We start from the raw sequence: 12900 nt of genomic DNA on the forward strand, positions 1-12900 counted from the left end.
ATTTACGAATTTTTATGAGTATGGACCCTACAAGAAAATGGACTAATAATGTTAGTTCATAAATTTGACTTAGGTCATATTAAAAAATATCCTAAAGTATTTATTAAAAAATATCTGTGAGTACGACAAAAGTTCTTGGTGATGATATGGCGAGTCCTCTGGAAGACTGTGGGGCTGCAATGGCCGAGTTTCATATCAGTCCCTCACTGAGTCATTAAGTCATTTAATAAATTACTAACAAGCACATTTCCAGAACTCCTGAGAAGATCAGACAAAAATACTAAATGAAGCAAGGAAAAGCTAGGGAAATAAGGCAGAGATGGCGAAAGAAGAACTGCGAAAGAATATAAATGAAAACAGGAAGTAAGAAAAACGAGGAGGAAACGAATGAAGGAGTGAAACAGGATGAAATGAATAAATGGGAGAGGGAAAAGACTGAATTAGAGGAAACGTTGGAAGCACTGAAAGAGGATGAAAGGGGACAACAAAGAGAAAAGAGGGAATGAGGGAAAACTAACGTAGGGGAAAAGGGCAACTGAAGGAGAGAAAGAGGAAGAAGGGAATTAAAGAATGAGGCAAGGAAGGAAAAGAAAGAAGAAAAGACCAAACAAGAAACTAGTATGAATGTAGCAAGGGAAACGAGGAGGATGAAGCGAAGGAAAGAAAAAGAAAGAAGGCGCACATCACCTGGTCGAAAGCCAGATATTACACTTTTTCCTGTAACTCTGACCTTTAACCAATTGCTTTTGAAACTGAAATGACTCATCCATGCCTGACCCTTAATTTATCCACCAAGTTTCTTCCATATCTGATCAAGACTGTTCGAGTTGACCTTGCCCTGTGACCTTACCACTTCACCTTTCCCTGTGACCACACACACACACACACACACACACACACACACACACACACACACACACACACACACAAAAGCCGATTAAATGATAACACCCTGTCTCGTATCGAAAGCAAGGATGTAATAAAGGAAAATTAAGAATAAACAAGTGGTGCCAGGCACAACAAACCTCTCCCGAAAGCAGTTATTTCATTGCTGTTAAATACGGACTCAACTGTAACTAGTGTCAGTGCAATAATAAAGTCTAAGGTATTGGCGCAAATGTTTTCAAGTTGTGCCCTCTGAAAATATGTTATCTTGCATTTGACTTTTCAAGGTCACTCAGGGTCAAAGTTCATGCTGCATATTGAAAGCCCTTATGAGACTTCCTATATCTCTGTCTTCAATGAGTTTCGTGTTATAGCACCCCGAATATCCGTGACTTTGAGTTTGACCTTTCAAGGTCACTGACGGTCAAAGGTCAAGGTACCAATTAAAAACCCATATGGGATTTCCTGTATGATGATAATGGTAAATATCTCTATCTTCAACCAGTTTCAAGCTACAGCTCCATTAATATCTGCGACCTTCAGTTTGACTTTTCAGGGTCATGCAAGGTTAAAGGTCTTGGTGCCAAATGAAAGCCCATATTACAAGTTCCTGCATGTTCCTAATAGTAAATATCTCTATCTTCAACCGTTTTCATGTTATAGCCCTCTGATAATCCGTGACCATGATTTTGACCTTTCAGGATTACTCGATTACCTCCAAAATGTAATCACTTTCTTTGGGAATTAATGACCATATACCTTCGAAAGTTTCATGTAATTTCATTCAGCCGTTTTTCCGTAATGTTGCTAACAAACAAATAAACACAAACTCGACCAAAAAATAATTTCTCTTTGGACTCCGTCCAGGAGAGGTAATAAGAGCAGAAAAGAATAAGAACAACAAGGAGTGTTCAGACAGTGCAACACCCGAGCCCACCAACTAGTCTAATGACCTAATATTTGTCTTTACCTTCTGAAGCTTACCACTTAATAATAATAATAATAATAATAATAACAATATATTTAACTTCTTGAATGATCTTTAACTCAACCACGAAGTTTGAGGCAAATCAGATAAAATATGTTTTAGTTGGTTCACACACGGACACACAGATCGACGTTTGATTGTTTTCATTCAGTGTTGCCACACCGCCAGCCATTTCTCCAAAATGTGGTCTATACTGAACCAAGTCTGGTTCATATCTAATCAAAGTTGTTGTTTTTTACCTTTTCCTGTGACCTTGGTCTTTGTTCCCTTCCAGTGACCTCGACCTTGGAGTGAATGTTCTAATCATCTAGTCCTTTTATTCTTGCCTTCTCCACGGCCATTCCATAACGTTTGGTTTATACAGGTTAAAAACTGAGCTGACATTGCCCAGTGACCTTGACCTTTGACACAATGCTCTAAAAAACAGTCAGTTTACCGTACTGCTGTTCCTCACTCATGCCATCAAAAGTGGTTCAAATCATATCAGAGCATTTAAGACATTTTGCTAACAATGACACAAGGATCCTGATTTGACCTTGCCCAGGAACTTTCCCCTTTGACCAAGTGTTCTTCAGACCGAATTTCTTCATTCATACCCTCAACCTCTTCCTCAAAGTTTGGGCCAAAATTTTATGAAAACTGTGTAACTTTATTTTGCTGGGTCAATGTTTAATCGAGCCCTGCAACCCTGACCTTTGGCCCAATGTACTAAAAATCATTAGGCTCGCTCATTGTCTGGACCTCACCCATTCCACCACGGTTAATTAAAATTGGACGAATACGGTTTCAGTTACTCTGTTCACACACACACACACACACACACACACACACACACACACACACACACACACACACACACACACAGACGCTGCTCAAAATATAACATCCTCTCTAGCTCTGCAAAACGTTGCTGTACATGAGAGAGAGAGAGAGAGAGAGAGAGAGAGAGAGAGAGAGAGAGAGAGGACGAGACGAGGACGAGGAGGAGGAAAGTAAACAGCACCAGACCTTATGGTCCTTTCAAGGCTGCTTCTTTCAGAGTAGACTATGACCACGAAATCTAATTCTACATGCCGAAGGATACGGATGGTACTACAAGAAGGCTCCCCCCGCCTCCATACCCTCCAGTTAAAACTGGCAGGAAAGAGTGACAAGGACAACCATGCAGCATGGAAAATCTGACATGGAAATTTCTTAGGAACGAGTGCAAAGGAAAAGTTACATTCTATAACATTTTATGTATAAGCTACCAGTCTGAATAACCCGAAAGAGAAAGTAATAACCGAAAATGAATAATCAAATAAAATAACTAAGACATGACATTAAGTACAGGTACGTCGAGTTAACAAGGCGTCTGTAGACACAGTGTGGAAAATGCACACTGTGGATGTTCAGGGGAGGTGCGGCAGCTTTGCCTGGCGCTTTTAAGGTAGGCAGTAGTCAAGACCCAGTTCCGTTCACTTCACTGAGACAAGAAACTTTCCCTTATGGGGAAAGTACACAGGTTACTTCCTGAAGCAGTGACCCCTGGTGCATCAAAAAAAAAAAAAAAAAAAAAAATCTGATGGTGGTCACTTAACTAACAGGGACCCACAGTGATCCACAGCCCATTGCAGGTCGAAAGTAAGAGTAGTGACCATTAACCTGGGGCTGTCTGTGTAGATCCTAGTCTGTGCTTAATACTACCTTATTTGCATTTAATGATCTGATAAATATATAAAGACGTGACGCGACGCTACGTACGAGTACCTTGAGTTTACGGGGTGTCTTGTAGACAGGAAGGGGATGAACTTACGTGTAGCTGGTAAAAGTAAGTTATTCAGACAGAAACTGAGTCGTCTGAGGATTCTCGTGCAGGTACTTGTCTGTGTTGTTTTTAAATGTCTTTATTGAGATACTGTTAACGGTATCTGAGGGTAATCTGTTCCAGAAATTTTCGACTCTTGAAGAAGAATTTTGCTTCATGGGACTGGAAACACTTTCTCATGATTTTGCAGCCATTACTCTTGGTTTGACTCGACCGGTCTATTTCAAAATATTTATTCATGACTAAGTTGTAATACCCCTTCATGATTTTGGTAACTTCAATAAGGTCACCTCTTATCCTGCGTTTAGTTAGACTAAATAATTTAAGTTCTTCAAGGCGTTCCTCACGTGGTTTGTTTCTCAGTCGTGGTATCATTTTTGTGATTTTTCGATGTATTTTCTCTAATTTTTCTCTGTCCTTTCTGTAGCACGCAAGAGTGGCCGTTACACAAGAGAGGAGGAGGAGGAGGAGGAGGAGGAGGAGGAGGAGAAGGAAGAATATGAAAGAGAAATGGCATCGAAGCAAGGATGCACAATGAAGAAGGAATTCGTTAAGAGCATGATAGAGAGGACTGTAACAAGGTTGAAAAAGAAGACGGAAATTACAAAAATATATGAAAGAAACAGTAAAAGAGGAAGAATAAAAAAATAATTGAAGGAAACAAAGGAAGAAGAGGAGGAAGGAATCAGGAAGGATTTGTGGGATAAGATATTGAAAAACTGAATTTGGAGAAACAGACAAAGCTACGAAGCAAACAAGGAGACAACAGCAGACCATGGAACAAAAAGAAAAAGGATAATAATATACGAGTAATCTTCATTAAACTGTCACATCTGCACTTCTCTTGCTGCTACCAGACGCCGAATAATCTGGTCAAATATTTATCGGATTTGAAAAGAATGTTGGTTAATGGAAAACAGTTTGAAATCTAGAGGTGACCAGACGCTTTTCTGTCATGTAAAGTTCTACTGCGGGGGTTAAATGGTCTACTACCCTTGAATAATGTAAATTTTGGTAGCCTGGAGTCGCGTCAAGCCCCTATCCTCTGGAAGCTGTAATATGGAACTGGATGTTATTGTTTCTTACCCCTACCCTACTCGTGCCTATAGTTGCGGCGCGCGACTCTGAGGTTGTTATTATCGTGCCCTGGCAGCGTACCATTAAAAAATGCGTCTGATTTCGTGTATGAGACGCATGTGATTCGTGTATAATATGTTCGTGTATAATAATATTTGTGTATAATATATTTGTGCATAATAATATGATTCGTGTATAAAATGATACGAACTCGGATGCACTTTTGAATGATAGGTTGCCAGGGAACGATAATGACAACCTCAGAGTCGTGCGCCGCGACTATAGTTAGCTTCATATGGAAAAAAATTAATGTTCTGATGACTCTGGTTCATAAATGGCTCAACAGATTTAAAATTGCAAGAAAAATTGAAGGAACAAAAACTGCAACATGGATGAGTCAGAGAATATACTGCATATCTTTCAAAACTGTCTGGCAATATGACGTATACCACTAGAGGGGCACTTAGTGAAGCAAATCTCTCTGACGAAGGCAACGTAATTTCCAAACCACTCATTATAATGGATTAGGTTTTCTTATCACTGATTAGGGTTTCGCAAAATGTGTTTTCCGGATCCAGAATCCGTTATACGATCCGGATCGGTCCCAAAGATTACTCGGTTGCTCCTGGTCCAAGTCTCTCCTTTAGTTTTTGAGTAATCCTGCTAACAGACAAAAAAAACTAACAAACATCGGTCCCAAAAGTTATTCGATTGTTCTCTGGGATATGTGCTATCTACCCACCAAATTTAGTCCAAATTTCTCTTTTAGTTTTGAGTAATCCCGATCAGAGACAGACAAACTAACTAACAAACAAACAAACAGGGATAAAAACATACTCTCCTTGTCGGAGAGATTAATAGTGATACTGGTCAGGGTACACCTCCACCCTCACCACAATGACCAGTTAAGAACTATGGGGGTCAGGCGGCTTTTGGGGTCTTCGACAACGCCAGTATGGACGTCCATGATTTTTATTTTTTATGGGGGTTGTAGAAATACCCCAGCTCACACACACACACACACACACACACACACACACACACACACACACACACACACACACACACACACACACACACACACAGGACACAATACAGGAAAGAGAAGGATGGGTGGACAGTATCTATTTAGATCTCAAGAAAGCATTTGACACAGTACCACACCAAAGACTTTTATGGAAAATGTACCATCAAGGAGGAACTCGAGGCAAACTGTTTTGTTGGATGCAAGAGTTTCTCATAAAAAGAGAAATGAGAACAGTACTAAGGGAAAACTACTCATCATGGAAAGAAGTGACTAGTGGAGTACCACAGGGCTCAGTGCTGGCACCAATCATGTTTTTAGTGTATATAAATGATACAGACAGTAACACTGGAAATGAAAGCTATCTAAATATGTTTGCAGATGATGCAAAAATAAAAAGGAGAATTACTAACACAGACTCTTGTAAAGAGCTACAAGAAGAATTAAATAAACTTCATGAATGGAGTAATACATGGCAAATGGAATTCAATGTGGACAAGTGTCATGTAATCAAGTTTGGTAAAAGTGGAAAAAGACCTGATTGGGATTATACGTTACGAAATAAAACCCTGCACACTTCAGAAAGAGAGAAGGACCTAGGTGTGATTATCAATAACAGATTATCTCCGGCTGACCACATCAGTGAGAAGGTAAGGAACATGTATACAATGCTTGCAAATATGAGAATAGCATTCACATACATAAATGAAGACATGCTAAGAAGGATAATAACATCATTCATCAGACCAACCCTGGAGTATGTATCAGTAGTCTGGGGTCCTCATCTCAAAAAACACATAGACAAGACTGAAAAAGTTCAAAGGGCCACTACAAGATGGGTACCAAGCTTAAGGGATGTAAGCTTCGAAGAAAGACTAAATAAACTGAATCTACCAACACTACAGGAGAGAAGGAAAAGAGGTGACATGATAATGCTATATAAATGCATATCAGGGAAGGAGAAAATAGACATAAATGATTACTTAACATATGGGGAAGCATCAGCAAGAGGACACTGCAAAAAAACTGCATAAGAAGAGAGGTGATAAAGACGTAAGGAAATTTAGATTCCCAAACAGAGCAATTGATCAGTGGAATGCACTACCGAATGAAATAGTGTGTGCCAAAACAATTCACAAATTTAAGGATATGTACGATAAATATGGTTTAAGACACGGGACAGTACGAGCTTGACTCATTCCTGTAAAGATATAATTAGGTAAGAACACACACACACACACACACACACACACACACACACACACACACACACACACAGATTTTATGTTCTTTGTGTGTGTGTGTGTGTGTGTGTGTGTGTGTGTGTGTGTGTGTGTGTGTGTGTGTGTGTGTGTGTTCCTGAGTTTTCGTGTATGTCGGGCCTAAAATCAGTCTGAACTGATCGTGGTGGGTCTGTATGGGAGATAAACCGTGTTAAGAGAGTTCAGATAGGCTTCTCAGACTGATCTCTCAACACCCAGGATCAAATACTCAATAGCAAAATACCTTCCCATAATAATGTCCTCTCGCCAGTGCCTTCCTGTGTGTGTGTGTGTGTGTGTGTGTGTGTGTGTGTGTGTGTGTGTGTGTGTGTGTGTGTGTGAGGTCCTCTATCACACGGAAGATTTTAATGGATATTAATTTTGACCTCCTCATTTAGTTGGGTCTCTTCACTTGAATAAAACGGTATGGCTTTGGCAAGAACGTAATTATGGCATTATCGAAGTCAAAGGTTGACATTTCCTTGATAACTTATTCAAAACTCTCTCTGTACTACTGTTTTGTTTTATAAAATTTACAGTACCTGCAAACGATGTTGACAGGATCAACATTTTAGTCTTGGAAACAGAGACGCAAAAATAAGAGATGAATGACTTGAAATTCAGTGATGTGACCTTATACACCCAACGTGCTGTCAACAGTATTATGTTAGTTTCAAAATTGTTTGACTGTAAAGTGGAGGGATATTATTGTCCTGAACTGTATATCATACACTGGATAATAACACACGATTTCTTCCCTGTCATAAGTGAAACTTGTCTTCGCAGGAAGTTCAAGGTAAGAATGCTTGTTGAGTTCTATAGCAGTAAATATTGTATGTTGGAAGCTTACTGATTCCCCCCAACACAGATCATGATGCATATGAAAGCAGAGCAACACCATTATCCATGATACACTAGTGACCCATAGCTCCTCCTCATTAAACTCTCTTGTATGTGGAAGGAAGTCGTAGCCAGGGTTTCATACCGGAGGAACACATGTTGGCCAGTGTTAAGGTACTAATCAATCATAGTTAGAATTTTGCTAGAATAGACAAGGAACAGGTCGTTATAGCACTCCTACTCATGGCAGAGGAAAAAATACTTAGAACAAGTGGCGCCAGGCAAAACAAACCTCGCCTGACAACAGTTATTATATTGCTGTTAAATACCGACTCATTTCTGTCATTTAGTGTCAGTGCACAATTAAAGTCTAAGGTAATGGCGCGAATGTTTTCAAGTTGCGCCCTCTGATAACCCATGATCTTGTGTTTCACCTTTCAAGGTCACTTAAGGTCAGAGGTCATTGTGCCAAATGAAAGCCCATATGAGACTTCCTAAAGCCTGGTAATTGTAAATATCTCTATCTTCAACGAATTTCGAGTTATAGCCCCCTGAATATCCATGACCTTGAGTTTGACCTTTCAGGGCTATTCAAGGCCAAAGGTCTTGGTGCAAATGAAAGCCCATATTACGAGTTCCTGCATGTTCCTAATAGTAAATATCTCTATCTTCAACCGTTTTTAAGTTATAGTCCTCTGAAAATCCGTGGCCTTGATTTTGAACTTTGAGGGTCACTCAGGTACCTCCAAAATTTAATCACTTTCTTTGGGGACCAGTGCCCACATATCCTGAAAGTTTCATGTATTTTCATTAGGCTATTTTTCAGTAATTTTGCTAACAAAGAAATAAACTCAACCAAAAAACAATACCTCGTCGGACTCCGGCCGAACAAAGTAATTACCAACAACAGGTCTTACACTGGCGTGAATCCCTGGATACTGATACTTTTCATTTAGAGTTTGTCTTAGAAGGTGACTAATAATACTCAGGAGTGTATTTAATATCTTGATGCTGCCCATTTATCTTATCCTATGAAATCTCCACTACATTATATACCTCCGCTAAGGAGGTATATATTTTACCCCGCGTTTGTTTGTATTTGTTTATCTGTTTTTCTCTCTTTGTGTGTCTGTCTGTTAGCAGGATTACTCAAAATATTATGAACGGATTTTGATGAAATTTTGTGGCAGGGTGTGCCATAGGCCAACGAACAAATGGTTAAATTTTGGTCCATCCCGCACAATACCTTTAAAAGTTCTCAGTGAATTTCAATGAAATTTTATGGAAAGGTACTCCGTGGAAAAAGAAAGAACTGATTAAATTTTAGGGCTGATCTGGATCCGGATCTGGATCCTATATCCACTGATCCTGTTCCGGGATTACTCAAAGAGTTATGAACAAATTTTGATGAACTTTTGTGGAAAGGTGGGTCATGGGCTCACATGATGAATTTTGAGACGGATGTGGATGCGGATCTGAAGAATCCCGCACAATATCCACAAAAGTTCTCAATGAGTTTCACTGAAATTTTGTGGAATGGTGGGCCATCAACCAAGAAATAGTTGATTATAATTTGGTAAGGATCCAGGTCCAGATCCTTTTAATGGCAATGACATTGGCGGAGATATACGCTCTCCGAGTGCTTTCTAGTTACCTCTGCCAAGGAGGTTGTTTTACCCCATGCTGGTTTGTTTGTTTATCTGTCTATCTGTTTGTTAGCAGGATTACTCGAATTCTTATGAATGGATTGTGATGATATTTTGTGGAAGCGTGTGCCATGGGCTAAGGAAGAAGTGGTTAAATTTTGGGCTGGATCCGAATATGGAGTATCCCGCACAATATCTCTAAAATCTCTCAATAAATTTAATTAAATGCTGTTGAAAGGTGCGCCATGAACCAAGAAAAAATTTATTAGATTTTGGGGCGGATCTGGATCCAGGATTGCTCAAAAAGCTATGAACTGATTTTGATGAAATTTTGTGGAAGGGTGGGCCATGGGCCAAGGAAGAAGTGATTAAATATTGATCCAGATCCGGAGTACCCCACACAATATCTCTGAAAGTTCTCAATGAATTTCAGTAAAATTTTATGGAAAGGTGGACCATGCACTAAGGAAAGAATTGATTAAATTTTGTGGAGGGTCTGGATCCGGATCCTTTTCAATGGCAATGGCACTAGCGGAGGTATGCGCTCTCTGAGTGCTTTCTAGTATAATACTTAATGGTGGTTCATACATCTGCCTGCTTTTCCTGGAGGGACTGGTGGGCTGAGGGAGCCTTCCTTCCTTGCAGTACTTGAGTTTCTTTCATATAATGACATAGTCTATTATAGTCCCTTGCTGAATTTGTTTTGTTCTCCCCTGTTCAAACACCGCTATCACACAATGAAGCAAGCGCGTTCTCGTGGATGAAGTGACGATGTAAATGAAGAAAGACTGTGTTGTGAGGAAACAGTATTACTTGGTTAGGTTTAGTTGGAAGATTAGAGACAGGCAGATATATAAAAAACAGACTTTTAAAAATACTCATACTAAATATCAAGCCTGAGTTTGTAGGATACAATGATTAAAGAAAGACAGACGAAACACGAGCAAAAGTAGGAGTCACAAGAGTATTCACACTTTCGTGCCTGAGCCTACTAAATATAGTGTCCCCCATCGGATATAGGTCAGGTCAGGTTAGGTTAGGCTACGTAAAATTAGGTTATGATGAGTTGGATTAAACATGGTTACGATGGGTTAGGTTGGGGGATTAGAGAGTGTAGGAAAAACAGAAGATTGAAAACACCACAACAGTACTCACACTTAACATCGAGCCTCAGCGTGTTTGAGGCAGCATCCCCAACCAGGTTATGTGCGTGGCAGGAATATCGTCCAGCCTGACCCCTGGTGACCCCCTGCAGCACTAGGCTCTGGTTGCTGATTATGACGCCACCTGTTACGTTGTGTTCCAGGACAGCATTCTGGGTGAAAATTAGAAAAAGTTTGAGGCTAGGTTGAGTCGCTAGAGTTTTATTGCCTGGAATTTTTGTGATATTTTTCGAGGAAGAAGGAGACTCCACCGTTATCTGTTAAAGTGAGAGATAGAGATGTTCTTTTGGAAGTTCTTGATGGCAATATACGGGCATTCTGAGTCAAAAAGTAAAGGGAAGCAGGATATGCTAGTCCCATGGACGAGGAGAGACCACTTAAAGGTTCTACAGGTTCACTTAGAGGAGCCAGGAAATGGCTTAGTTAGGGCATTGTTACTAAGTCTATGATTCACTGGTGGAGTGGAGGATGGAGTTATAAGCTATCATAATTTAGAATAATTAGGAAGTTAATTAACTAGTGGGGAGTTAGAACGCTATGAATTGCGCGGGTAGAGTAGAGAGAGGATTTAAAGGGTAGTTAGGGGTAGTTAGTTAATTAATAAGCGATGACTTTGACTGGACATCTTTTATTATAGGGTTGGAATGGAGGGGGATGTTAGGAGTTAACTAGGATTAGTCAGAGAGTGATTTAGTTTGGCTATAGAGTTACTGGATTTAGCTAAAGGGGTTGATTTTATTGAGTATTACAGACTCTGGAGGTGGCGTGAAGAGAGTAACTACAGTATAGCTAAAATATGCAGAGGATTATATGGGGATCTGTCTTAATTAATACTCAAGAAGAAACAGGATATTCAACCACTGCGTTCAATGAAGAGGAAAGTAGTCGTTAGTGGCTAAGTGACAGAGTTAAAGAGTTACTGAAGACTTTCTAAGGGACATCTGGGTTACTGGCTAGGGTGGAAGAGATAGTTTGAGATTAGTAGCGGCTAGTTTACGACCTTTTGCATCATTGTAAAGTTAGTGAATTAATGTAATGAGGGCTGTATCTGGATTTTTCAAGGTTAAGAAAGAAATAACTAAATATCAGACTAATTAAAAAACTAGTATAGGCGATTGTTAAGATATAAATCATGATGACTACAGACATTTAGAGAAACATCAGGGAATGCAGGGTCTTTATTATTAAAACTAGTATAGGTGATTTTAAAGATATAAATCATGATGAATACAGACATTTAGAGAAACATAAGGGAATTCAGGGTCTTTTATGAAGTCTTTGCTTCGACCATAATAACTTGATTCGGTCTGTTCAGCGTAGGAGACCCTCTGAACTGGAAGGACTGATACTGTGTATAGTCTCACCAATCTAAAACCAAGGTTTGGGTGGAGTCCAGCCGGGGATTTCCCGGCGTACAGCGTTGCCTTGTTTCCTATACTCTGATTGGCTAGTGGCTGACCTGACACCGTTACAGTTCGCCGCTCACATCTCGCCACCTGGCCTGACATGACTTTACCCACTTCTGTGTGTGTGTGTGTGTGTGTGTGTGTGTGTGTGTGTGTGTGTGTGTGTGTGTATGTGTGTGTGTGTGTGTGTGTGTGTGTGTGTGTGTGTGTGTATGTGTGTGTGTGTGTGTGTGTGTGTGTGTGTGTGTGTGTGTGTGTGTGTGTGTGTGTTTGTGTATGTGTGTGTGTGTGTGTGTGTGTGTGTGTGTGTGTGTGTGTGTGTGTGTGTGTGTGTGTGTGTGTGTGTGTAAAGACAAACAAATTTAAGTTATAAATATAACCAAAATAATGAATTTAAAAATCGCATTCTCTCTCTCTCATATAATTTATGATTCCCAGTATGGGCCTGGATGTTGCCGCTCGTGAGTGTTTTAACTTATTTATTTCTATTAAGAAAATAGCGTATGTTCTACTGATTCCTTCAAATTATATTATAAACGTAATTGTTACATTACTTACCCAACTTAGAACTACCGTGAAAGTCGGTAAAAGTAACCACATTTTTTTCAGCACCACTGTAAAATATGCATGCCACGTTTCTTTATTGATGTACAAGAGCCATATGCATTACAAGTTTACCTTCCTTTGATATGCTAGAATACTTACGTTTATATTGTATTAGTATGTGTGTACCTATCTGTGATGCCTATTACATATATAACAGAATCTACTGATAGCTCGTTTAGGAAGTATGGCATGGCTG

The 12900-nt window shown here is 39.7% G+C and overlaps 1 protein-coding gene across 1 annotated transcript in view; it reads right to left on the reverse strand.

Annotated features, from left to right (window-relative positions):
* The window catches only part of LOC145398740 (protein turtle homolog A-like), a 357131-nt gene that overhangs the window by 85826 nt on the left and 258405 nt on the right, over positions 1 to 12900 (reverse strand). The window contains exon 9 of the mRNA XM_080271540.1: positions 10685 to 10844. Within this exon, the coding sequence (XP_080127666.1) occupies positions 10685 to 10844 (160 nt within the window). The remainder of the gene's footprint in view (positions 1 to 10684; positions 10845 to 12900) is intronic.

This window comes from Coenobita brevimanus, chromosome 5, assembly GCF_032717465.1.
Source record: "Coenobita brevimanus isolate Jiangsu-jjx chromosome 5, ASM3271746v2, whole genome shotgun sequence".
Taxonomy (NCBI): Eukaryota; Metazoa; Arthropoda; class Malacostraca; order Decapoda; family Coenobitidae; genus Coenobita; species Coenobita brevimanus.